This window comes from Protopterus annectens, chromosome 10.part0 (assembly GCF_019279795.1).
Source record: "Protopterus annectens isolate FY-2018-M chromosome 10.part0, PAN1.0, whole genome shotgun sequence".
NCBI classification, from domain to species: domain Eukaryota; kingdom Metazoa; phylum Chordata; order Ceratodontiformes; family Protopteridae; genus Protopterus; species Protopterus annectens.
Window position 1 is genome coordinate 1382031135 of NC_056744.1, and position 20998 is coordinate 1382052132.

At 39.5% G+C, this 20998-nt stretch overlaps 1 protein-coding gene across 1 annotated transcript in view; it reads right to left on the bottom strand.

Annotated features, from left to right (window-relative positions):
• The window catches only part of LOC122813607 (calcium-activated chloride channel regulator 1-like), a 769024-nt gene that overhangs the window by 355065 nt on the left and 392961 nt on the right, over positions 1 to 20998 (bottom strand). The window contains exon 8 of the mRNA XM_044086019.1: positions 508 to 685. Within this exon, the coding sequence (XP_043941954.1) occupies positions 508 to 685 (178 nt within the window). The remainder of the gene's footprint in view (positions 1 to 507; positions 686 to 20998) is intronic.

Here is a 20998-nt window from a genome sequence, read left to right on the forward strand (position 1 = left end):
GAAATAAGTATGAAGCACTTGTGGTTTTATCATTATTGGAAGTGGGAACAGAGAGACACAAAATGTCCCACAGAATCAAGCATGAAGCACCCATTTTATTAGCATTAGTAGAAATGGAGCAACTAAGAGAAAGAGCTATTGTAATCAAAACAAAAAAGTAAAGGGAAGTCACAGAACAGTGTTTACCAACTCCCTGGCTAGTCCACTGTTTTTGACAATGATGGCCTGGTCTGCTAAACATAGCCATTGCCTATACAAGATTCTCAATCATGGCGTCCCATATAAGTTTGCTTATTTTAAGTCATTTAATTTTATGCTTACATTAGCCAATGTTTACAGAGACTTGCTTGTTAACGAAGTTTGTTTATGTATGTTTGCTTGATGCAACTTCAAGCTGTGCTTACATTAAGCAATGCTTGAGAAAGTCATCACGATAAATGGAGAGCAGTCATAAGCAATTAATATTGTGCAAGTTTAGGAGGAAATATCAATAAATAAATAACCTACCAGTCATGTTTGCCAGCTGTTCAAGTTCCTTAGCAGCTTGTGGTCCTAGTGAAATTGTATGAATAATGGAACCACTGTCCTCTACTTCTGTAAAACAACTTCTTATACCAGTGTCTTCTCCATCAGTCAGCAACACAATTTCCCTTCCGTTTGTTCTTCCATCATGTTGCCTGAAAACCTGCATATATGATTTTTTTTTAATTATTAATTATACAGTGGTTTAATTTGCCATTTTAATAGCATCACTCTGTTAGTAGAGCCATTTGAAGTAAATGACTGAGAACATTATGAACATAATCAAGTCACATGCATCTCTTTATTCAAAAGAAAGTAAACATCTGACAACAAAAATACCATTTACAATGGATTGTCTATTTGGTTTCTTTCAACAATATTTACATTTTCAGATCTAGTGTAAAAAATGAGATGAACTAATATATGTGGATATTAAACTCAGATCACTGAGTATTAGTTTAGATAAGTACTTCAAGTTTCCTAATTTTGTTGCACTGCTATTTTAGTCGAATTGCATTTTCTTTTGACTTTTTAACAAGTTCTGTTTTATACAATGTTCTTGATGACAGAAATAGGCAATAAAATTATCTCGTCTTCACTTTTAAGTGTTTTAGCATTTGTACTTCTCACCATCCCTGACTTCTCCCTTATCCTTTGTCTACCTGTCCCACACCCTCTTAAATGTCTTACTGAAATCATCTGTACCATCCATTCCAGTAGTGGTGCCATAAACCTCTCTGTGAAAAAGCACTTTTGGAGATAAGTAGTCTCTACAGTCTACAGACTATCCCCCCCCTCTCTACAAGAGCAGTCTATAGACTATTCCCCTCCACTTCACATCTCCCTAACATGATCTTGTGCACTAGCAGCATATTCTCCTCCACACCATCATTTCTTCAGGTTTCAAATGACAGTAATTCTAGCTCCCCCTAGCCTTTGTTCATATTCTTTCCTATTTATCCCATCTATCTTTCTGATAGCTTCCCTTTGAATTCCTTCTATCACGTCTATTATTCTCAGCTAATTCTTTACACAAGAGTTGCTGTGGTCCAAGTGCAGTGCATTGCGTTTGTTTACACTGCACCTCATCTGCCACCATCTTGGCCACGTGTTCAGTCTATCCATATCCTTCAATAAACATTTCTCCTTCTTCCTGCACTGCTACACAAATCTTTGTGTCATCAGTGACCCTGCGATGCATGCCTTTGAATATATCTGAGACAAATACACTAAACAGTACCAGATCCAGGACAGGTCATTGTGGTGCTCCAGTAATTACTCCTCTAACTCCAGGCATTGATCTCTCACCACAACTCTTGATGTCCTACCATTCAGCCATGTGGTTATCCAGTTCCTCAACCTTTGTTATATCCCTAACCCCCATTCCATTTTTTTTCTGTCAGCCTCCTTTATGGGATGGCGTCAAATGCCTTGTAGAAGTCCAGGTAGACTACATCTACTAGTACTTGCCTGTCATATTCACCTGCAGCCCAACCACAAAAGTGGAGAAGGTTTGATTGGCTGCCTTATTTGACTCTTACTTCCTATCCTGCAGATTGTGTTATCCTCTTGAAATGTTGCTAGCCTTCCTTCAGGATTTTCTCCACGATAGTCCCTTACTCTGTTGTTAACTTAACAGTCCTGTAGTTTCCTGGATTTTTTTCTACTCTTCTCTCCTTGCACAAGGGTAATAAAATTGCTGTGCTCCAGTCCTCTGGCAATTCTAGTGATATCCTGATGATCTCCATCAGGGAATTTGGAAAGACACTGGGCAGAGTTTTGAAAATTCTGACAGTTACCTCATCCAGTCCTTGTTCTTTATCCTCCATGAAAGAAGTTCATTCCCTTCGAACTTTTCACCCTCTGTTCTTGTGTCTCCCATTGTTCTCCCCATTCATCTCTGCCACTCACACAGCATAACATCCTCTCCATGACTTCCTTTTTAAATACTGAAGCAAATTTTTCATTCAGCAGGTTTACTATTTCATAGTTCACTTGTCCTCTCCCTTTTTCCCACCTAACTTTTCCCATCCCATTCTGTTTGCCGACCTTCTCTTGTCTCCTCTCCACTCTATACTTTCATGCCTGGCTATTATCTCCACTAGTATCTCTAAATACATTTTTCTACCTGGAAGCTGCCCATTCTCCTGCAGACACCACATACTTTGCTGTGCCAAACAATAGTTCTCCCTGGTTCTTCGTGTCGAGCAGGTGCTACTCCTTTCATGTTCCATTCTTAGAACTCCAAATTTTGTTCTTTATTTTTATTTATTTTTTTCTGCTTTTTTAATGTATCTAGGCCTTTTTGTTCTTGTAGAGCATGATTATGAACTAGGTTAACTGTTTTAAAAGCAAGATTGCAAGGGTGGGGAGGTTAATACTGTAGATTCTGCACTGCATCCCTAATGGATGGGAAGATATGATATAGAGGGAAACTGAAGTGTAATTAGTCTAAGGGGAGGGTCTTCGCAACATGATCTAGTACAAGCAGATGAAATAAGATTGAGAGGTTTCTAATGTGAAGTTTACATAATCTGCAGGCATCTCAAAAGCCACTACATTTAAGGAAACATCAGGGATGGGGGGGGGTCAAAAATGGTCATAAACCAGCCTTGTGTGACAGCTATCACAATCTATGATTTATCTTTCTCTTCTCTTCTTACCTTATATAAAATAGTATTTTAATTTTTCTCACAATTAAGATACACAAACCTTTTGGAATCAATGAATGTAAGATTAGTGTTTGACTGCTTGCCCTAACCATACCCAACCCACACCAGCAGACATGCACACACTATGCAGATGCATAGATTTTTAAAAATGCAGGGGCATCCAAATGCTGTATTTTGACTTTGTTTATCAAGTGCATTTGCAGAATGGAATAGGCAGTTGTGGAATGCACAACCAGGACATCATACCTTAGGTTAATCAGAGGTGGTTTTCCATCAATTATATTAAAGTAAAGAAACTAAACAGAATTTCTTTAATTTAAAAGAATAAACAAACAATGATGCCACTGCCACTTTTCAAAAGAGCAACAGCTGGGTGTCTTATGAGGGAAGATCCATACATATAGATGAGAATGGCCATGTTGACTGCTAGCATGAAGTAATTTTTTTTTATCCAAGCAGACAATCACATTTTCTCAGTGAAAGGTTTTGCATGGCTAATGTTGAAATACATTGATGTGGTTGGTGAGCAACTTTGTTTCTGTCAAACAGACTTTATTTGCCTTGCACAGATCTAGCCTTATAATAAGCACATAACTTTTGTATCCAATGTTGGAAGTTTCGTTTCCTTCATCTGTAGGACAGAGTCCCAAGCTAACTGATTGTGGGTGGAACTCCAGAGGGGAGACTCCTGAAAAAGGTGGACTACCGGACAGAACATTCTTGTAAGATAAAACCCGGTAGTAGAGAAGTCTAAGGTGCAGAATGTTTGTTTAGTTAACATTTGTTTACCAGGAAAGTCTGACTGGACCCAGGTCTTTTTTCAGCAGAGGCCCGGGGAGAAAAGCTCCATGAGTAACAATAAATTTTAATGCACAAATCACAATAGTAAAGTATAAAGTAAACAAAATGTAGTATACGTAAGAAAATACAAATTTGTTATATCATGACAACAAAACCTAGGCTTTGAACATAACTAGTACTATTTGTAAAGTATGACATGTCAAGATATAAGGTTAAGACAGGCAGGTAAGAATAAAAGATTAAACACCGGGGGAGAAGTTGGATATGATTGTGGTATAGTGTGATGTATCAGAGCATTCACGAGGGGTTAGTACAGGAACACAGCCACTTCTTTTTTAGATAAGCTTTACGTAATGGCTTAAATGGTTAGTGGACGAGATTGAAAGAATGGAGTTAGGAAGGGAGCTCCATATATTAGATATATAGCTGGAAAAATAAAGATTTTCCTGCATTGTTGTTGGCCTTGGAGACGGTGAGTAAGTTCTTATTGTTAGAGTGAAGTGGTCTGCTGGAACTGTAAGCAAGGATGAGATTTTGTACTGCAGGGGTTCTGGATGTTTGTGATACAATTTTGTGAGTTAGAGAGATTTGGTTGTAAAGAATAATGTTGGGAAGTTCAAGCCAGTCTAGTATCTTTAAAGCTGTACAATGATGTGTTCTATATAGGCAGTAAGATGCAAACTTAGCAATGTTATTATCATATGCTTCTAGCTTAGATAAATCAGTTTTCCTAAGATTAGTTAAAATTGGAGAGGCATATCTTAGAGTGGAGAGCAGATGGGTTAGTGCTAATGTAATTTTGGCCATTTTGGTCAGGAGTCTTTTGTGCCTATATAGACTTCCAAGTTTCTTATGGACTTTTTTATTGTTATGGGGACATGTAAGTCAAATTTTAGGTTATTGTCTATTTCCACTCCAAGAAGCTTTGTATGGTTTGTCGTGGAGATGACAGTATTGTTTTTGGCTTTTATGTTAAATGGTGGGCATGAGATAGATGTCTTGTTAGGTTGGAAGAGTAATAATTTAGTTTTGTTTGGGTTCAGGATTAGATTGGTATTGGCTAACCATGTTTCAATAGAAGTGAAAGATTCCTGTGTTTGAGAAGGAAGAGTTGATAGAGAAGAGGCAGCACAGATAAGTGTTGAATCATCTGCATACTGTATTATAGAACCATGTGGAGTAGCTGTGTGTAGATTATTAGTAAAGGGAGAAGAAGAGAGGGCCTAGGATAGATCCTTGGGGGACATCAATGGATAAAGGAGGGCATGGAGATAGGTCACCTTGCCATAGAACAGATTGCTGATGGCCAGATAAACAGTTAATAAACCAAGCAGTGGTAGATGATAAGAAGGAAATTTCAATTAGTACATCTATTAATTTGGAATGGGAGACCATATCAAAAGCTTTTGATAGGTCTAGAAAGATGGCAGATACAAAGGTGTTGTTACTCCTGTAATGGTTTATGGTATTAGTGAAGGATAAGAGAGCTGTAGTGTTACTATGTGATGGGCGAAACCCATGCTGATTGTTTGAGAGAAGGTTATTAGTTAATAAGAATTTCATGACCTGGAGATGAATACACCTTTTGAATAGCTTAGAAAGAGGTGAAAGAATAGCAATTGGACAATAGTTTGCCATTTCTGTGGAAGGTCCCCCTTTATGAAGTAGGATTACATGACAGATTTTCCACAGTTGTGGAACCTTGTTTTTGAGAATGGATCTATTTATAAGGATTGATACTGGGAAGGTTATAGATTCAGCTGTAGTTCTGAGGTATTCACTGGGCACGTTATGAACAGCAAATGTACTAGGTTTTAGTTTCTGGAGTAGTTTTTTTTAGATTCACTTTATAATCTCAAAATACTGAAATATCAAATTTCAGTATCTCAAAACCATGAAACCGAATCCGCACAACACTGAAACTAAAAAACCAGAGCACAAAACTGTGAAATTCAAAACACCGAACAAACCGCACACACCACACCGTACATACACAACACCCACAGCACAAAAGAAACAAACAAAACTACACACATACTCAACTCATACACACATAAGCAGGGGGGCAAACCCCCCTCCACCCCCCCACACCCCCTACACCCCCTACTTAAATATACTAACTCTGAGATCACACAAACAGGAAACAAAAGCAAACTCACACGCGCACATTCTCCACTCCCTCACACACACATCAAACATATCAGCACACACACATACACTCTAACTCCCACACAAAACCCTTAAAGAACACTCACTTACCTGACATTACACCTAGATCCACACAACACACCGTGCACCATCAACGCACAAACCTGGATATTACATAGCATAAGGCCATAACCGCGAATTTGAGATATTCAAATTCTCAATTATGAACTTTCGCTATTTTAAACATTCGACTTTATAGTCTTGAGATACTGAAATTCAATATTTCAGTATTTCGAGATTATAAATGGCTCTAATTTTTTTTATAGTGGCTTTAGAAATGGGGAGAAAGAGAATGAGACATTGTTAGTTGTAGACTTGGCTGGTTTGGTATCAGGAGTAGGTGTTTACTGCTTGGAAAGGGCAGTTATATATTCAGTAAAATGTTTGTTAAAAATGGTAACTATGCTATCAGAATTGTTGTGGATGTTTGGGGTTGGTGTAGTAGATTTTCCAGGGTGAAGGATTGAGTTTATAGCAGGCCAGAGTTTTTGAGGGTTTTTTGCTATGTGTTTTGAATGTTATAGAAATTTATTTTATCCTGTTTTATTAGTTTTTTGCCTTATTTCTAAGTTCCTAATACTGTTGTTTAGAAACTACTGCGTTAGTATTATGCCATAGTTTCCAGGCTTTATCTCTAGTTTTCAGAAGGACCCTAGTGTCTCTGCTTAGCCAGGGGGCATAGTTTGATTCAACTCTGATGATTCTAATGGGGGCATATGCATTTAATATATCTAAAAAGGATTTATTAAAGTGGTTCACTGCATCATCATGGTCAAGGTATTTGAGTGGAGTCTAATTGCACCTTTGTAGGTCAGCTAGGAAGTTGTCAAGATTAAAGTTATGTTTTTTTCTGAGTTGTTTAAACATAGTGTTTTTGGTGGGAATATGTGTTGTCATATAAGAAATGTGGGTAGGTGATCGCTCAAACCATCAGGAAGGCAACTTGATTGGAATGAGTGAGAGGAGTTATTTAGTAATATCTAATCCAAGGTCGATTGCTTTTTAGTAGCTTTATCTATTCTGGTAGGCTCTTGAATAGTTTGTATAAAACCATGCAAGTTTATGTGATGGATGGGGTGATCTGTGTCACATGCAAGCCAGTCTAAATTAAAATCATCCAGTATTAATGTCTGCTGACTAAGGGTACTACTTGCCCAGTGCAATAGATATTTTATAGTTGGGGCATTATTTCCAGATCGGATATAGCAGACAATTATATCAAGTCTTTTTCTTGAATTTATAGTTAGTGTGGTACAGATGATTTCTACACTGTCGAGTTGTGGGGTTTTGCAATCAAGGAACGTTAAAGTGAGATGGTCTTTAAAGAGGATAGCAACTCCACCTCCTCTTTTGTTTAGTCTATCCACCCGTAGTATTCACTAACCTGGAGGTAGTATTTTGTCATTTTTTGTACCTGGTTTTAGCCATGTTTCAGTGACTATTACTATGTCTGGGGAGTATGTGGCTAGAGAGGCATGGAGGATTTCTAATTTGTTGGCTATACTTCTAATATTAATGTCCATTAGCAATAACTTTGATTTTTTGCTGTTTAGGATTGGATGTGTAGGGGTGTTGAGTCTAGAGTGACTAGGAGGGTTGGTGTTATCTGAGAGTGGTCCAGGGTATGGGTGGATGTCACCACTAAGCAGTAGCCTACAGACAATGTTGGTATGTAATTTCAATAGTTTGATAAGCTTATTGTTCAATAACTGAGGGTTTTAGTGACTATCTGTAGTAGATATTATTTTAAGTGGAAAATATTGGAGGCTAGTAATACTGAAATGTATAGGAGAGATGGTGAGATATGTACATGGAGTAGTATGGTAAGGTGGGTTTGTGTTGTGATGAAAAGTGGGTGTCTGGAATGTGTTGTGATGATAAGTAGTGAGGTGAGACAGTAATATGAGTGTAGTAAGGAGTGATAGGTGAAGTACTAGCATGTTATAGGTCTAGGAAGAAGAACCAGGATAACAGGAAGTGCATGTAATTGGATGGATAGAGTGAGGGAGTGTCAGCGTAGGGAATAAGAGTAGAAGCATTGGGGGTGGGTGGGATATGGGAGCAGGGTAGCAGAGTGAGTGAGCCCGAAGGGCAAATGGAATGGGCAGAGCAGAGGCACAGGCCCTCTGGTGATGTCTGAGGCAGATGCAAGTGCACATGCAAATCAACAAACACACCTAGCAGTAGACTAGAAAGAAAAAAGAGTTAAAGGGTCTTCCTGATAAGCCTAGAATCAAAACAAGGTTGAGAAAAAGGGTCATAACTAACAAGGCCCTGGACGAAATGCCATAACAAGTGGGTGTCATAAAAGAAGTAGGCCAGACCACTGACTTGGTCATTGTAAGTTATTTCCAGAAAATATAAAAATGACTGCAGTATGTCTGAACAGCTGATGGAATAGGAAATATAGGGATGTACTTTGGCCTTTTTATGACAACACTGGTTTATGTTGGCCAGCTTGGCTATGTGCAGAGAATGGATGATGCTGAAATTTATCAGCCTCTGTGGAATAGGGCTGCCATGTTGCTTATACTTGATAGTTCCACATACTGGCATTTGATGAATGGTCGTCTGTGGTCAGAAAGAAGCTGAATATCAGTAGTGGTGTGAGTGGACACCTGTGGGACTAACTACCATGCTACGGTACTATATAAAGGTGCATGATCAGTTGAGGCTTTCAGCTATCATACAGTGTTTTGTGATTTGAGTGCACTGATTTTAAGGTACCAGCTGTTCTTACTTTTATTTGAATGCAATCTGTCATCTTTATAAAGAACATAAGAACACCGTTTTAACTTCCTGGTGTGCCTGTTACTCAACTGAAGGCTGTTTCAGCCAACAAAAAGATTCCCAGAAGTTCAAGAAAGTCTGCTCTCTAGCAGATGCTTATAATACTAATTTAAGGTGTTTGTGATTTATTTGAGTGCACTGATTGTAAGGCACTAGCTATTTGAGTAAAATCTCTCATCTTTATAAAGACGATAAGAACATTCTGCTTTATTTTGTTTTGTCCTCCTGGTGTGTGTTACTCAAGTGAAGGCTGTTTCAACCAATAGCAAAACTCTAGTGGTTTAAGAAGGTCAGCACCCTAGCAAACATGAGAAAAGCTGGTGTCTGTTGTCACAACAATGGAAAAACGCAAAGCCATGCATTGCACGTCTTTGCTGATACTATGATATTGTTGTACTGGTGTACTTGTGTCCACTTCATTAAACTGGCATATTTTATTTTATGGTTGGTGCTTTGCTATATTACTTTTTAACTTTGTGAGTTAGGATTTATAGTTTATTCATTTTGTTAAGAATTTAAAGCAATATTGATAACTGTTAAAAGTTGGTAAGCTTCACACAAGGAGCTAATGTATTGGCAAAATACAATGTTCATGTAGAGAATGTATAACTCTGTTCTGCTCTGCAGTTCCATTATATGGCATATATCTTTAATGGGAGGAGGGATAGAATAAGGTTCTGTGTACTGCAGTGCCATAACATGGCCTGGACATTTTCAGGGGTTGTTATGCAATATGACTCCTGTATATACAATATGTAATTTTATTGCTTATACTCCAGGCCCTAAAACCATAAGAAAAAAAAAGTAAAATAGCATTGTATTAAAACAAGGACAACTCTGGGACAGAGAGCAAACTTTGTACTTCCTCTTTAGTAAGGCCAGGTAACTTATCTTGCTGATTAACAAGAGGAATTTTTAAACATTTTTTTCTCCATTGGGCTTCTATATCTACTATAACAGATTCATTTCTTGCCTCACAACTATCCAGATTTTCACAGAATATCCAGCTTTCTGCCTCATATTTTGGTCTAATTCACGAAATTGTGGTTTTCTGTTAAATCATTGATTAATAATGACATACATTTAAGTTTCCGACTTCATATCTTTCAAAAAATGTATGCTAATTCAAAACCTGTTATATTAGTAACTTTCTAAGTTTATAAGTAATGCATTTAAAAATTGTCCACAATTTGGCCTTTGCTCTCCCAGTAGTTTTGGCTTTGTCCAAATTTCTTAGGCTTGGAGGTTGAAAGGTGCATACTTTTGGTTATTATACAAACATTGCTTTTGCTTTCTGTTCCACTCGTTTTATTATAGACTTATTTTTATTTCTTTATGATGCGTAAGACTATAACTGTATTATGAACTGTATTATGAACTGTGTGAGGAGTTATACCACCGACTTTTGTTGCTAATTATAAGGGATCAGTTTGATTTTTCTCTGTTGTGTGAGCAAATCTGATTTTCCCTGCATTACCCATCCTACTTTTGTTGTGTTATGTCTCTTGAGTCATCTATTCATTGTGCTAATGCAATTTTAGTAATCATTTTACTCCAATCTATTTACTTGTTCTAATAAGCAATACAAGAAGCATCAGAAGGTACAATGGAAACAGTGCCTACACTAGCAACAACAGTGCAGAAGGAGATCAGCTAGGAGATGAAGGCAAGGATATTCAGGTTACATTGCTATAAAGTGCACATGTAGCAGCAGACAGGAACGCTGTATATTGTTGACTGTCACATTTATAGCAGAAGGTACATAAATAATGGACGCAGGGTAGGAGACTAGGCAATAAGGAAAAAAACAGCAGCGGAAAGTGCAAGAACAGATGCAGAGGACAGCATGTAGACTAGTACCAGTACCATAAAGGGAGGATGCAGAGGACAGCATGTAGACTAGTACCAGTACCATAAAGGGAGGATGCAGAGGACAGCATGTAGACTAGTACCAGTACCAGTACCATAAAGGGAGGATGCAGAGGACACATGTAGACTAGTACCAGTACCATAAAGGGAGGATATTGAGGACAGCATGTAGACTAGTATCGATAATCTGTGCAAAACTGCAATCCAAATTGTAGCTTGCTACAAATCCCCCACCATGCCCCAGGATTCCCTATTCTCTTTTCTTGATATAATGAAAAATATTATGGTTCAACCAAACACCCTAATAACAGGCAATTTCAACTACCCCACCATTAACTAACAACTCCTTCGCTCAACACTTTCTGGAATTCATAAATTCCAGTGTTCTGGATCAACTTATCCACACCCCACCAGGGGCAACAATGTCCTAGACCTAGTCATTACCAACATGGATAACCGGTGTTCCACACCTGAAGTCAACTCCTCGTTGGTCAGATAGGACCACAAGTTAATCACCCTAGATATCCGCATCCCACCCCCACCCACCATTAAGGAAAACATGGTAAAAAATTTCTCCAAAGCCAACTTCATGCTTCTTAAGACAGAAGTGGCAAACTTCATGACACCCATGCAGATGGACAATACAGTTACGACTGCTGAATCCTACAAAAATGCACTCTATAAACATTTACATGAGTGCATGGATCGTGCTATCCCAAACAGAACCAAGATGCTATCCTCCAAAAAAGGAAGCCAATCTGGTGGTCCCCTGCCATAAACAAACTCTACAACCAAAGGAAGAAACTGTTGCAAAAGAGAGTAAAATCCCATGAGTGGAGGAGCTCCCTGGTCAGCCTCAGTAAGAAGCTGAGATCCCTTATAAGATCCTCCAATGCTAGCTACAAAAAAAAAATCACCACCGATTCTATGGGCAACCACCAAGGATTCTGTAGCTATACCAAGAGTCTTAATGGCAACACCCAGATCTGCTATGAGTTACAGCACAATAGCAGGAAAATTACAGAACCAGCTGATATTGCTAACATCCTGGCAGATAGGTTCAGTGCTAACTTTACCCCCTCTCACCCCCTAAAGGACCCATATCTATACAGGAAAAATGCAGTGTCCCATCTATGCAGGTAAAAGCTGCACTCTCTAAAACAACAAAAACACAGCATCCATTGGACCAGACAACATCCCAGGCTGCGTTTTACACGAACTTCAGAATGAACTGGCTCCCCACCTAAGCACCATGTTCAATCATAGTCTCACATCAGGCTTTGTGCCCACTGAATGGCACACAGCAACAATTATCTCCCTCCACAAAGGGAGAGCCACCACTGATCCTGGGAGCTATCACATTATTAGCCTGACTAGCCTGATCTGCAAGGCCATAGAATGTATTATCATAGAACTCATCAACAAAGACACTGGTAACCTCCAAAAATAAACAAAGACATTGGTAACCTCCAAACACTGGACCCCACCCAATTCGGGTTTGGGAAAGGCAGATCATGCCTTCTGAACCTGATTGACTTCTTTGAGGCACTCACCAAAGCAGTAGATTAGGGCAAGGTGGTTCACACAGCCTATCTTGAGCTCACCAAGGCTTTTGACACCATCCCCCATTCTGGAATTAGAGCTAAACTCACTAAACTAGGTAAAAATCCATACATCACAAAATGGGTTGCCAGCTGGCTCACTGACAGAACCCACACTGCAAAAGTTGCAGACTCCAAATCTGACTTTAAACCAGTGACAAGTGGAGTACCACAGGGTTCAGTCCTGGGACATCTCCTGTTTGGTATCTACTTCTCTGAAGTACAGACTAACACAGAAGACCTCTGGCTAATTTAGTTTGCAGATGACTGCAAACTAGGAGCCATAGTCGAGTCCCCAAATGATGCGGACATCCTGCAGAAGGGCCTCACTGAGACTGATGCCTGGTACCAAAGGCATGGCCTCAAGCTCAATGCCAAAAAGTGCATTGTCATCCCCTTTGGTAAAAACTCTTTACCCATGAACTACCACATAGAAGGCAGTCTACTTAATGCTGAATGTGTGATAAGAGACCTTGGGACCCAGGTGGACAGTAGTCTCTCCTTTGATAATCACATTGCCACAGTAGTCAGAAAATCCTTCAATGCGGCACACCTCATCAGATAAGGGTTCTCATCCAGGAAAAAAGAGGTCATTATTCCCCTCTACTCAGCACTCATTAGACCCATTATAGAGTACAACGCCCCTTTTGGAATGTACCTCACAAGACATCTGCAGCAGCTGGAAAGGCCATAGAAGTACCTCACAAAGAGGATTAGTGGCCTCAAACAGATGCCCTACACTGACCGTCTCAAAAAACTCCAGCTTTACTCTGTAGCATATCACCTACTCCGAGGAAATTTCTGCCTAACATATAAAGCTATGTCAAACCCAGAGCTGTTGGACATTCTACACCTAAAGAAATCCCAATCCCTCCAAGCTACATGCTCTAGGGACCTAAACGTTGTCATCACAATAAACAGGACATGCTGGAGGGATTGATTCCTATCCCAGAGACTTGCCATACTCTAGAACAAGCGACCCATCTATGTCAAGCAAAGTTCTTCATTAGCATTCTTAAAGAAAAATCTTGATGAGTAGATGGGAAATAGGAAATGCACCCTGGGGATCACTTCTGTGGCTCTGCTCGACAGGGCCACAGGAAATTAACTTTCTTGGATGGCGTAAGCCAGGGAACCTTGTTGGCTAGGCTTACTTAGGCCCTTGGGCCGATAGCCTAGTACCTACCTATGTACCTATGATACCGTAAAGGGAGTGCAGCAAGGAACAGAATTAAAAACACTTTCTAGCACTACCTAACAGCTCTTTTAATTAGACATAGGTTAGAAGGTGTAACATGGAATGTCATTCCATGTGTATAGGACCACTCAGGGCATTACACCAGAGCACAGAAAACTGGATTAGATCAGATTAACCTGCATTAGCACGATACAGTGCCAACAGTAAAAAGAAGACAGGTTAAGAAACCTAATATATTCTTGGGTTTGTGTTCCAAGTGAAAGCTAATATTGTCCTTTCACTTCTATCATTTTAACAGTGCCTAAGCAGAGGGCTTTCTCTGAATGTTTGGTGTGTGTGTGTGTGTGTGTGTGTGTGTGTGTGTGTGTGTGTGTGTGTGTGTGTGTGCGTGCGTGCGTGTGTGTGTGTGTGTGTGTGTGTGTGTGTGTGTGTGTGTGTTTGCAATTTAACTATCTGCCATGCAGAGGTCTCCTGCATGAAAAATTAAGGCTGCTAAATTAAACCCACTTATCTGTCCAGAGGTTCTTGTTGGTCCATTGACACCAACACAGCATGCTAGATGTCCTGTGATCAATTCACAAATGAGAGATAATATTGACCTTTTCACTTCTATCATTCTAAAAGTGCCTAAAAAGACAGCTTTTTCTGTGTGTGTGTTTGTGTGTGTGTGTGTGTGTGTGTGTGTGTGTGTGTGTGTGTGTGTGTGTGTGTGTGTGTGTGTGTGTGCGTGTGTATGTGTGTGTGTGTGTGTGTGTGTGTGTGTGTGTGTGTGTGTGTGTGTGTCTGCATGCACGCACGCTCATGTGTATGTATGGGCACGCTTGTGTGTGCATTTAATATTTGACCTTGATCATTACTGTGGGATTTTACTAGCTGAAAGGATAAGGATCTTAAGGGAAAATTCCACACCTATCTGCTCCGAGGCTCTTGTTGCTCCATTAGCAATGACATCAGCATTGTATGCTGCAGGACTTTTGATATGAATCTCAAATGAGAGTTGTTATTGTCCTTTTAATTGTTTAATTCTAACAGGGTTTAAGCAGAGCAGTTTCTCTGTATTGGTGTATGTGTATATTTATAAGTTGACCTTCATCCCAGTGCTGACAGTTTCCCATCTGAAATAATGAGGTTCTTAAGGGAAAATTCTACAGCTATTTGTCCAGAGGCTCTTGCTTTTGTTTTTCTGTAAAATCACTCAGTGAAATTTTATACCCATTTGTAACATTTGGCGTCAACTTGTTTTTCATTTGTTTACAACAATTGTATTCAATGTCAATGATATTTGCAAATTTGTGAGCAATTTCTTGCCCTAAATTGTCTTCTTGGCTTTTGGCTTTTAGGTGTTCTTTTACAAATACTGACATACAAACTATTATTAATTTTATATTTTATTTATTTGACATTTGTTAACCGGGTTTGTCCAACTGGGCTTATGGCCCATTTTCAGTGGAGACCCGAGGAGAAAAGCTCCAGCATTACATTTTAAACAAGTACAATTTTAAACAATATTGATATAATAGCAGTTATAGCAAAAAGATTCACATATATTGGGTTACATGCATAAAGTTAAAGTTGCATTAAAAAGAAGCTAAGTAACAATTTTACATTGATATAGTTCAATAGGTCAACAATAAAAAATGTTGTTTGTATAAAATTATGCAAATGCATAGTAGACACACTGGAGAGAGAGGTGTAATGAGGTACTAAGTATGGCCCTTTTGAGGGTACATAAAGAGAAGGAAGACTAGGTAGGGTCATGGCAAGGGCTGGTGAGAAAATAAGCTTTTAGTTCATTTTTAAAGTGTGAGGTATGGGAGATTGAATGTAAGTCAAGGGGAAGTTTGTTCCAAGTATAGGCAAAGGAGTGTTTATAGAGTAGTTTTCCTACTGACCTTTTTGGGTGGTTGATATCAAGTAATTTCTGGTTAGAAGTACGTAGGGTCCGGGATGGGATGTAGATGGAGACTAAGGAAGATAGAGATGGACAGAAGGAGGGTTTATAAAGAATAAAGTGTAGCATATGAAATTGATAAGATAGCAGAAATTGAGGAAGTTCAAGCCATTGAACAGAGTTTAAAGAAATGCAGTGGTGTGAGTTGTATGGGGAGTTAGTAATGAATCTGGCTATTTTATGGTAAGTCTGTTGGAGTTTGTTTATAGTGAAGGCCTGGATATTGGTAAGAACTGGGGCGGCGTATAAGAGGACGGGGAGGAGGAGTACCTGGCCCAGGGTAAGTCTAGATTCAGGGGTTAGGAATTTATTGCTCCGACATAGCAGACCTAGTTTCTGGTTTGTTTTTTTTATACATTGGAGTATGTGTAGGTTGAACTTTAGTTCATCATCGATAATGACCCCTAGGAGTTTTGTGTGGGTGTCAGGTTGGATAGTTTTATTGTTAGATGACGTAATAAAAAAGGTGATTTAGTGATGAGAAAGAGAACGGGGAAGGAAAAGTAGGAGTTTGGTCTTTTTGGGCTGTAGGATGAGTAGGTTGTGAGAGAGCCATTTTTCAGTGGATAGTAGGGCCTGTTGGGTCAGGGAGTGTAGTTCAGGAATGTTATTTAAGATGGATATAAGTGTGAAGTCATCGGCATACTGAATAAGGGAGGATTCTTTGCATAAGGTATAAAGATCATTGGTGAAGATGTTAAACAAAAGAGGTCCCAAGATGGAGCCTTGGGGAACACCAGTGGAGATGGGAAGGAAAGGTGAGGAGGATGAGAGCCATTTTACAGATTGTTCCCTGCCAGATAGGCAACTATTAAACCAGGCAAGTGCGGAGGGGGACAGGTGGAGATTTGTGAGTTTGGATAGTAGTAGTAGAGGATGAGATACAGTATCAAAGGCTTTGGAGAGATCTAGGAAGAGACAGGAAATGAGTTTGTTGTTGTCTAGGGCCTCTGCAATGATATGAATGAAGGAGAGGAGGGCTGTGATGGTGTTGTGGTGAGGACAAAATCCATGTTGGGTAGGGGTAGGTAAGTGGTGTGTGAGGAGGTGATTGAGCTGTGAGTGAATACATTTTTATAATATCTTGGAGAGGGGGGACAGAATAGCAATGGGTCAGTAGTTTGAGGGGTCAGTGGAGTTTCCACCTTTATGAAGAGGGATAGTGACGAAAGATTTCCAAAGGGTGGGGACAGTTGATTCCAGAATAGATCAATTAATTAGTATAGATATAGGATAGGCAATTGAGTCAGCAGCAAGTTTGAGGAATGTAGGAGATTGATTGTCAGTGGAAGGAGAGCAAGGTTTTAGCTTGAATAGTAGAGATTTGATGTAAGCAATGGGAACTGGCTTAAAAGAAAATAAAGTTGTGTTAGTGGGACTTGGAGGGGTGAGTGTCAAAGTAGAGTTTGGCTTAGAGGTTACCAGATTTTGGATGGAAGAGATAAAGTGTTTATTCAGGAGGGTAGCTGTTTCCTGAGAGGAAGAGTTAGGGTATGGGGAGGGATTAGAGGGCTTTCCAGGATAGAGGATGTTGTTGAGAGTCGACCAAAAGTTTCTAGGATTGGATTTGTTGTTAAGCTGAACAGAGTTATAGTATAACTTTTTGTCATTAGTTGTATGTTTTTTTGCAAGGTTCCTCAGTTGCCTGTATTTTTGAAGAAAAGGTGGTTGTTTAGTTTTAGTCCAGGTTTTCCAAGGACAATCTCCGTGTTTCATGAGGGACCTAGTCTCTGTGGAGAGCCAGGGAACATGATTTGATTTTACTCTGATCTTCCTAGAGGGAGCTAAGCAGTTTAGAGTATTCAGGAAGATGCTATTGAAAGTGCTTACAGCATCGTTTAGGGGGAGGTATTTTAGGATGGACCAATCTATGTTGTGGAGAATGGAGTTAAATTGGGATGAAATGAATGTCGATAGTTTTCGACAGTTTAGGAATATGGGAGTAGTGTCTTAAGATGGTGGTAGGGAGATGATCACTGAGGGAGTCAGGTAAGGTGGTGGGATTGTGGTATTGGTGGGGGGAATTGGTAAGGATCCAGTCTATGATGGAGCTGGAAGTGGAATTGTATGGAAGCAAGTGGGAGATGTTATAAGGTGATGGAAGCTGTGTAGGTGGATACTGAGTTGGGGGGAGTCAGTTGTGAGTTTGGACCAATCAAGTGTTGACATCACCAAGGATAAGTGTCTCATATGATATGTTGTGGGAGAACCAAGCATAGGATGTTTTCAAGAATGGGCAGATTGTTACCAGGAGGAAGGTAGACAGAGGCAATTGCAAGTTTTTGTGGGGATTCAGATGGCAGTTAAGGATGATGATTTCAACTGGGAGGAAGTCAGGAATTGGTGAAGGGTATGGTGAGAGGTTAAGGTTGTTTGAGTAGAGGATGGCCATGCTACCACCTGCTTTTACAGGTCTATCAGATCGAAAGATATTATAACCTGGTGGGAGTATTTCACTATTGGAGATTTGTGGCCTGAGCCAGGTTTCAGATAGGGAGAGGTTATGATGGGGTATTGAGAGCTATTCATGAATGCAGCTCAGTGACTTTATTTGCTAGACTCTGAATATTCAATGAGTAAATAGTTAAGTATTTGGATGGAGATGATTGTTGTGACTGAGGTTGGTGACTGTTAGAGGAGTAAGATGGGGGCAGTGTAGAGGTAGTTTTGGGGAGAAGAGGGTCCATGGTTGGGATGGATATTTCCAGAACAAAGTAGGTTTTTAGTGAGGAGAGAGTGTGTAGTAGATGCCCAAATGGAGTTTGTATAGTTTTGATTTAGCTTTGTGGGAAGGTTTAAAAACCTGTATTATGGATAGTTTATATAGACTTGAGGTAGATGTAGTAAAGAGATTAGGGGAGATAGTAAAAGATGAAGTAGTTGGATATATGTTGTATGAGTGAGAAGTTGGTGAACATAGCAGTGGGTCAGAGAGATTGGAGTGGTAAGAGGTGGAGATAGAGAGAATAAGGAGTAGTGTAGAAGATATTAGAAAACAATACATGTTGGAATAAAGTAGGTAGAGACAGTGGTATAGAGGAAGTGGTGTTGACAAGATTGACAGATTAGTAAGGTGGTTGGGGCAATAGGCAGGAAGTGGAATTGTAGTGGCTAGTGGGACAGGAAGAGGAGGGATAGTTAGGTATAAAGGTAATTGTAATGAGGGTGGGTGAGAATGGGGGTAGGGTAGTGGACTGAAGTGAGCCCGAGCATAGCGAGGGCGAACGGAGCGGGGCTAGCACCCTGGTCAAGATGAAGTCATTGAAACAATCAGAAAAAGATAGTGAAAAACTAGCTTGAGAGACAAGGATATAAAATTTCTAAAGGTATAGTCACCTGAAATAAAATAAAAAGAAATAAAATATGAGCAGAAGTAAGCTTACAAAAGGACACTGGCCTCAAGCTACACAAGTAGATTTACTTGAAGCCAACTCAGTGCTGTATGGTTAAAATAAGCTACCATAGAGAGGGGCTTTGGAGTGGGAGAGAGAGGTATTACTAGCAGCTAAAAGCTGGGAAAAGATTTTTAAAAATTAATATGTAAGAGTCTGAAGACAGTAAAATAGGGCAGGTGCACTAGGAAAGGCAGTTATGAGTGAGGCTAGAAATGAATTCAGGGAAGGGTAAAGTACAGAACAGGAGAATATACACAGAAACAGTATGAGGGTAGTGGGTAACCAAATAGAAAGGATAGGAGCTGCTGGCATCTGCTTTTCATGGTGACTAGCTAAAAAAAACACTGTAAACTCCTGTTGTGCTTATAAAGTCTAGCATTAATTAAAGCATTAGCTTATGTAGTAGTTATTTACTGGGACACATACTTCAGTGGTATTATTTTAAGCTTAAAATAGTGGCTTCCGGACCGATGGTTAGAGTTGCAGGGTATCTGTTAAGGTCCTCAAACCTGTGTTGCCTATACTGTGGCCAGGAGAAAACCGCAGGGAAAAATCCACTAGGGCTATAAAAACAGAGAGGAGGGAAATTAGTTATGAGCAAGTAATTCAGGAAAAGAGTGAAAGACAAAAATATCATGGGTAGAGAGGAAAAAAGTAATACAGGTAGGCAGAGGCAGTATACCTAGCATTAATTTGCATTGTATGAGTGTCTTACACACATAGCTAGCTAAGAACACAGCAGTGTTTACACCTATGCATACAGTAATGCAGAACAACAGTAGTTAATAACAGCACAGTGTAGACATACACCATTCAATAATTCACAAAGCAGGAAAACAGAAATTCAGGATACTGAGGACAAGAACAATTGGTACACTTTCAGGCAATAGTTCTTCCTTTTACTTTAGTACTACACCAAGAAATTACAGTGGAAATACTACAGATACATCTAAATGTGAAATTAAGGTGCTGGTGCTCCTCGCAACAAGAAACTTGGTAAATATTCACATTTACAGTTTTCTTTTATTAATAAACAAGAAATAAGACAAGTACAATTCAAATGCTAACTACCCATGATCATAAGGTGCTGGAGCTCCTTGCAACAGGGAAAATAGACTTTAAATATTCACAAAACTAGATTTGCGAGAAAAAGTAGACCAGGGACTGCATATGCAAGCAATATTCATCTCAACATAATCACAAAATACTATATGACCTAAAGCAGATAAGGCAACAGAATAATCACCAAATCACCAATCATCAGTGATGCTAAATGAAAGAAGGCGTAACGTTGAATTAGTTTAGTTGCTTATTTATTTGTGTCTTGTCCACTATTTTTGCAATCTATTTTCAGGAGAAATTCAAGGTGACATTCAAACTGATTATGTGTGATAATTTCACTAGGACAGGAAGGAAATTCTCCTACTGCTTTGCAGGTAGGAAGACATAAATCTTACTGCCTTTTGAATAGGGGAATAGATGCTGGAGACATAACACAACAGATTAAAAAGTTATGTACTTACCATAACTTGGCATCTGTGTTGTCGATATTCATTCTTCCTCACAAATGGGTCTAGGATCTGATCTTTGGATAAGACTCAGCTGCTTATACAAGACTTCAGATCCAATTCTCGAGCTCCTCCCTCTACCCATAATACTCTACTGTGTCTCTAACTCCTCAGATCGAGTTTGCTGCCTAATTGCTCACCTATTACAGAAATAGAACAAATATGGGAAAGAAGGTGTGAGTCTCATACCAGGAACCTACAGGTTTCAATGTCATCTGACAGATGGTTCAAGGAATAACAGGGCCGGGGGATGATAGGGAGGGAAGGTGAGGTAGAATGAAAATGGACAACACAGATGCCAAGTTATGGTATGTACATAATTTCTAAACCTGATGCTGTCCTTTTTATTCTTCCTCATGAATGGATCAGAGTCCCTCACTATGTAACTCTCGGGAGGCCCTATGGATGGATATGCTGAAGCAC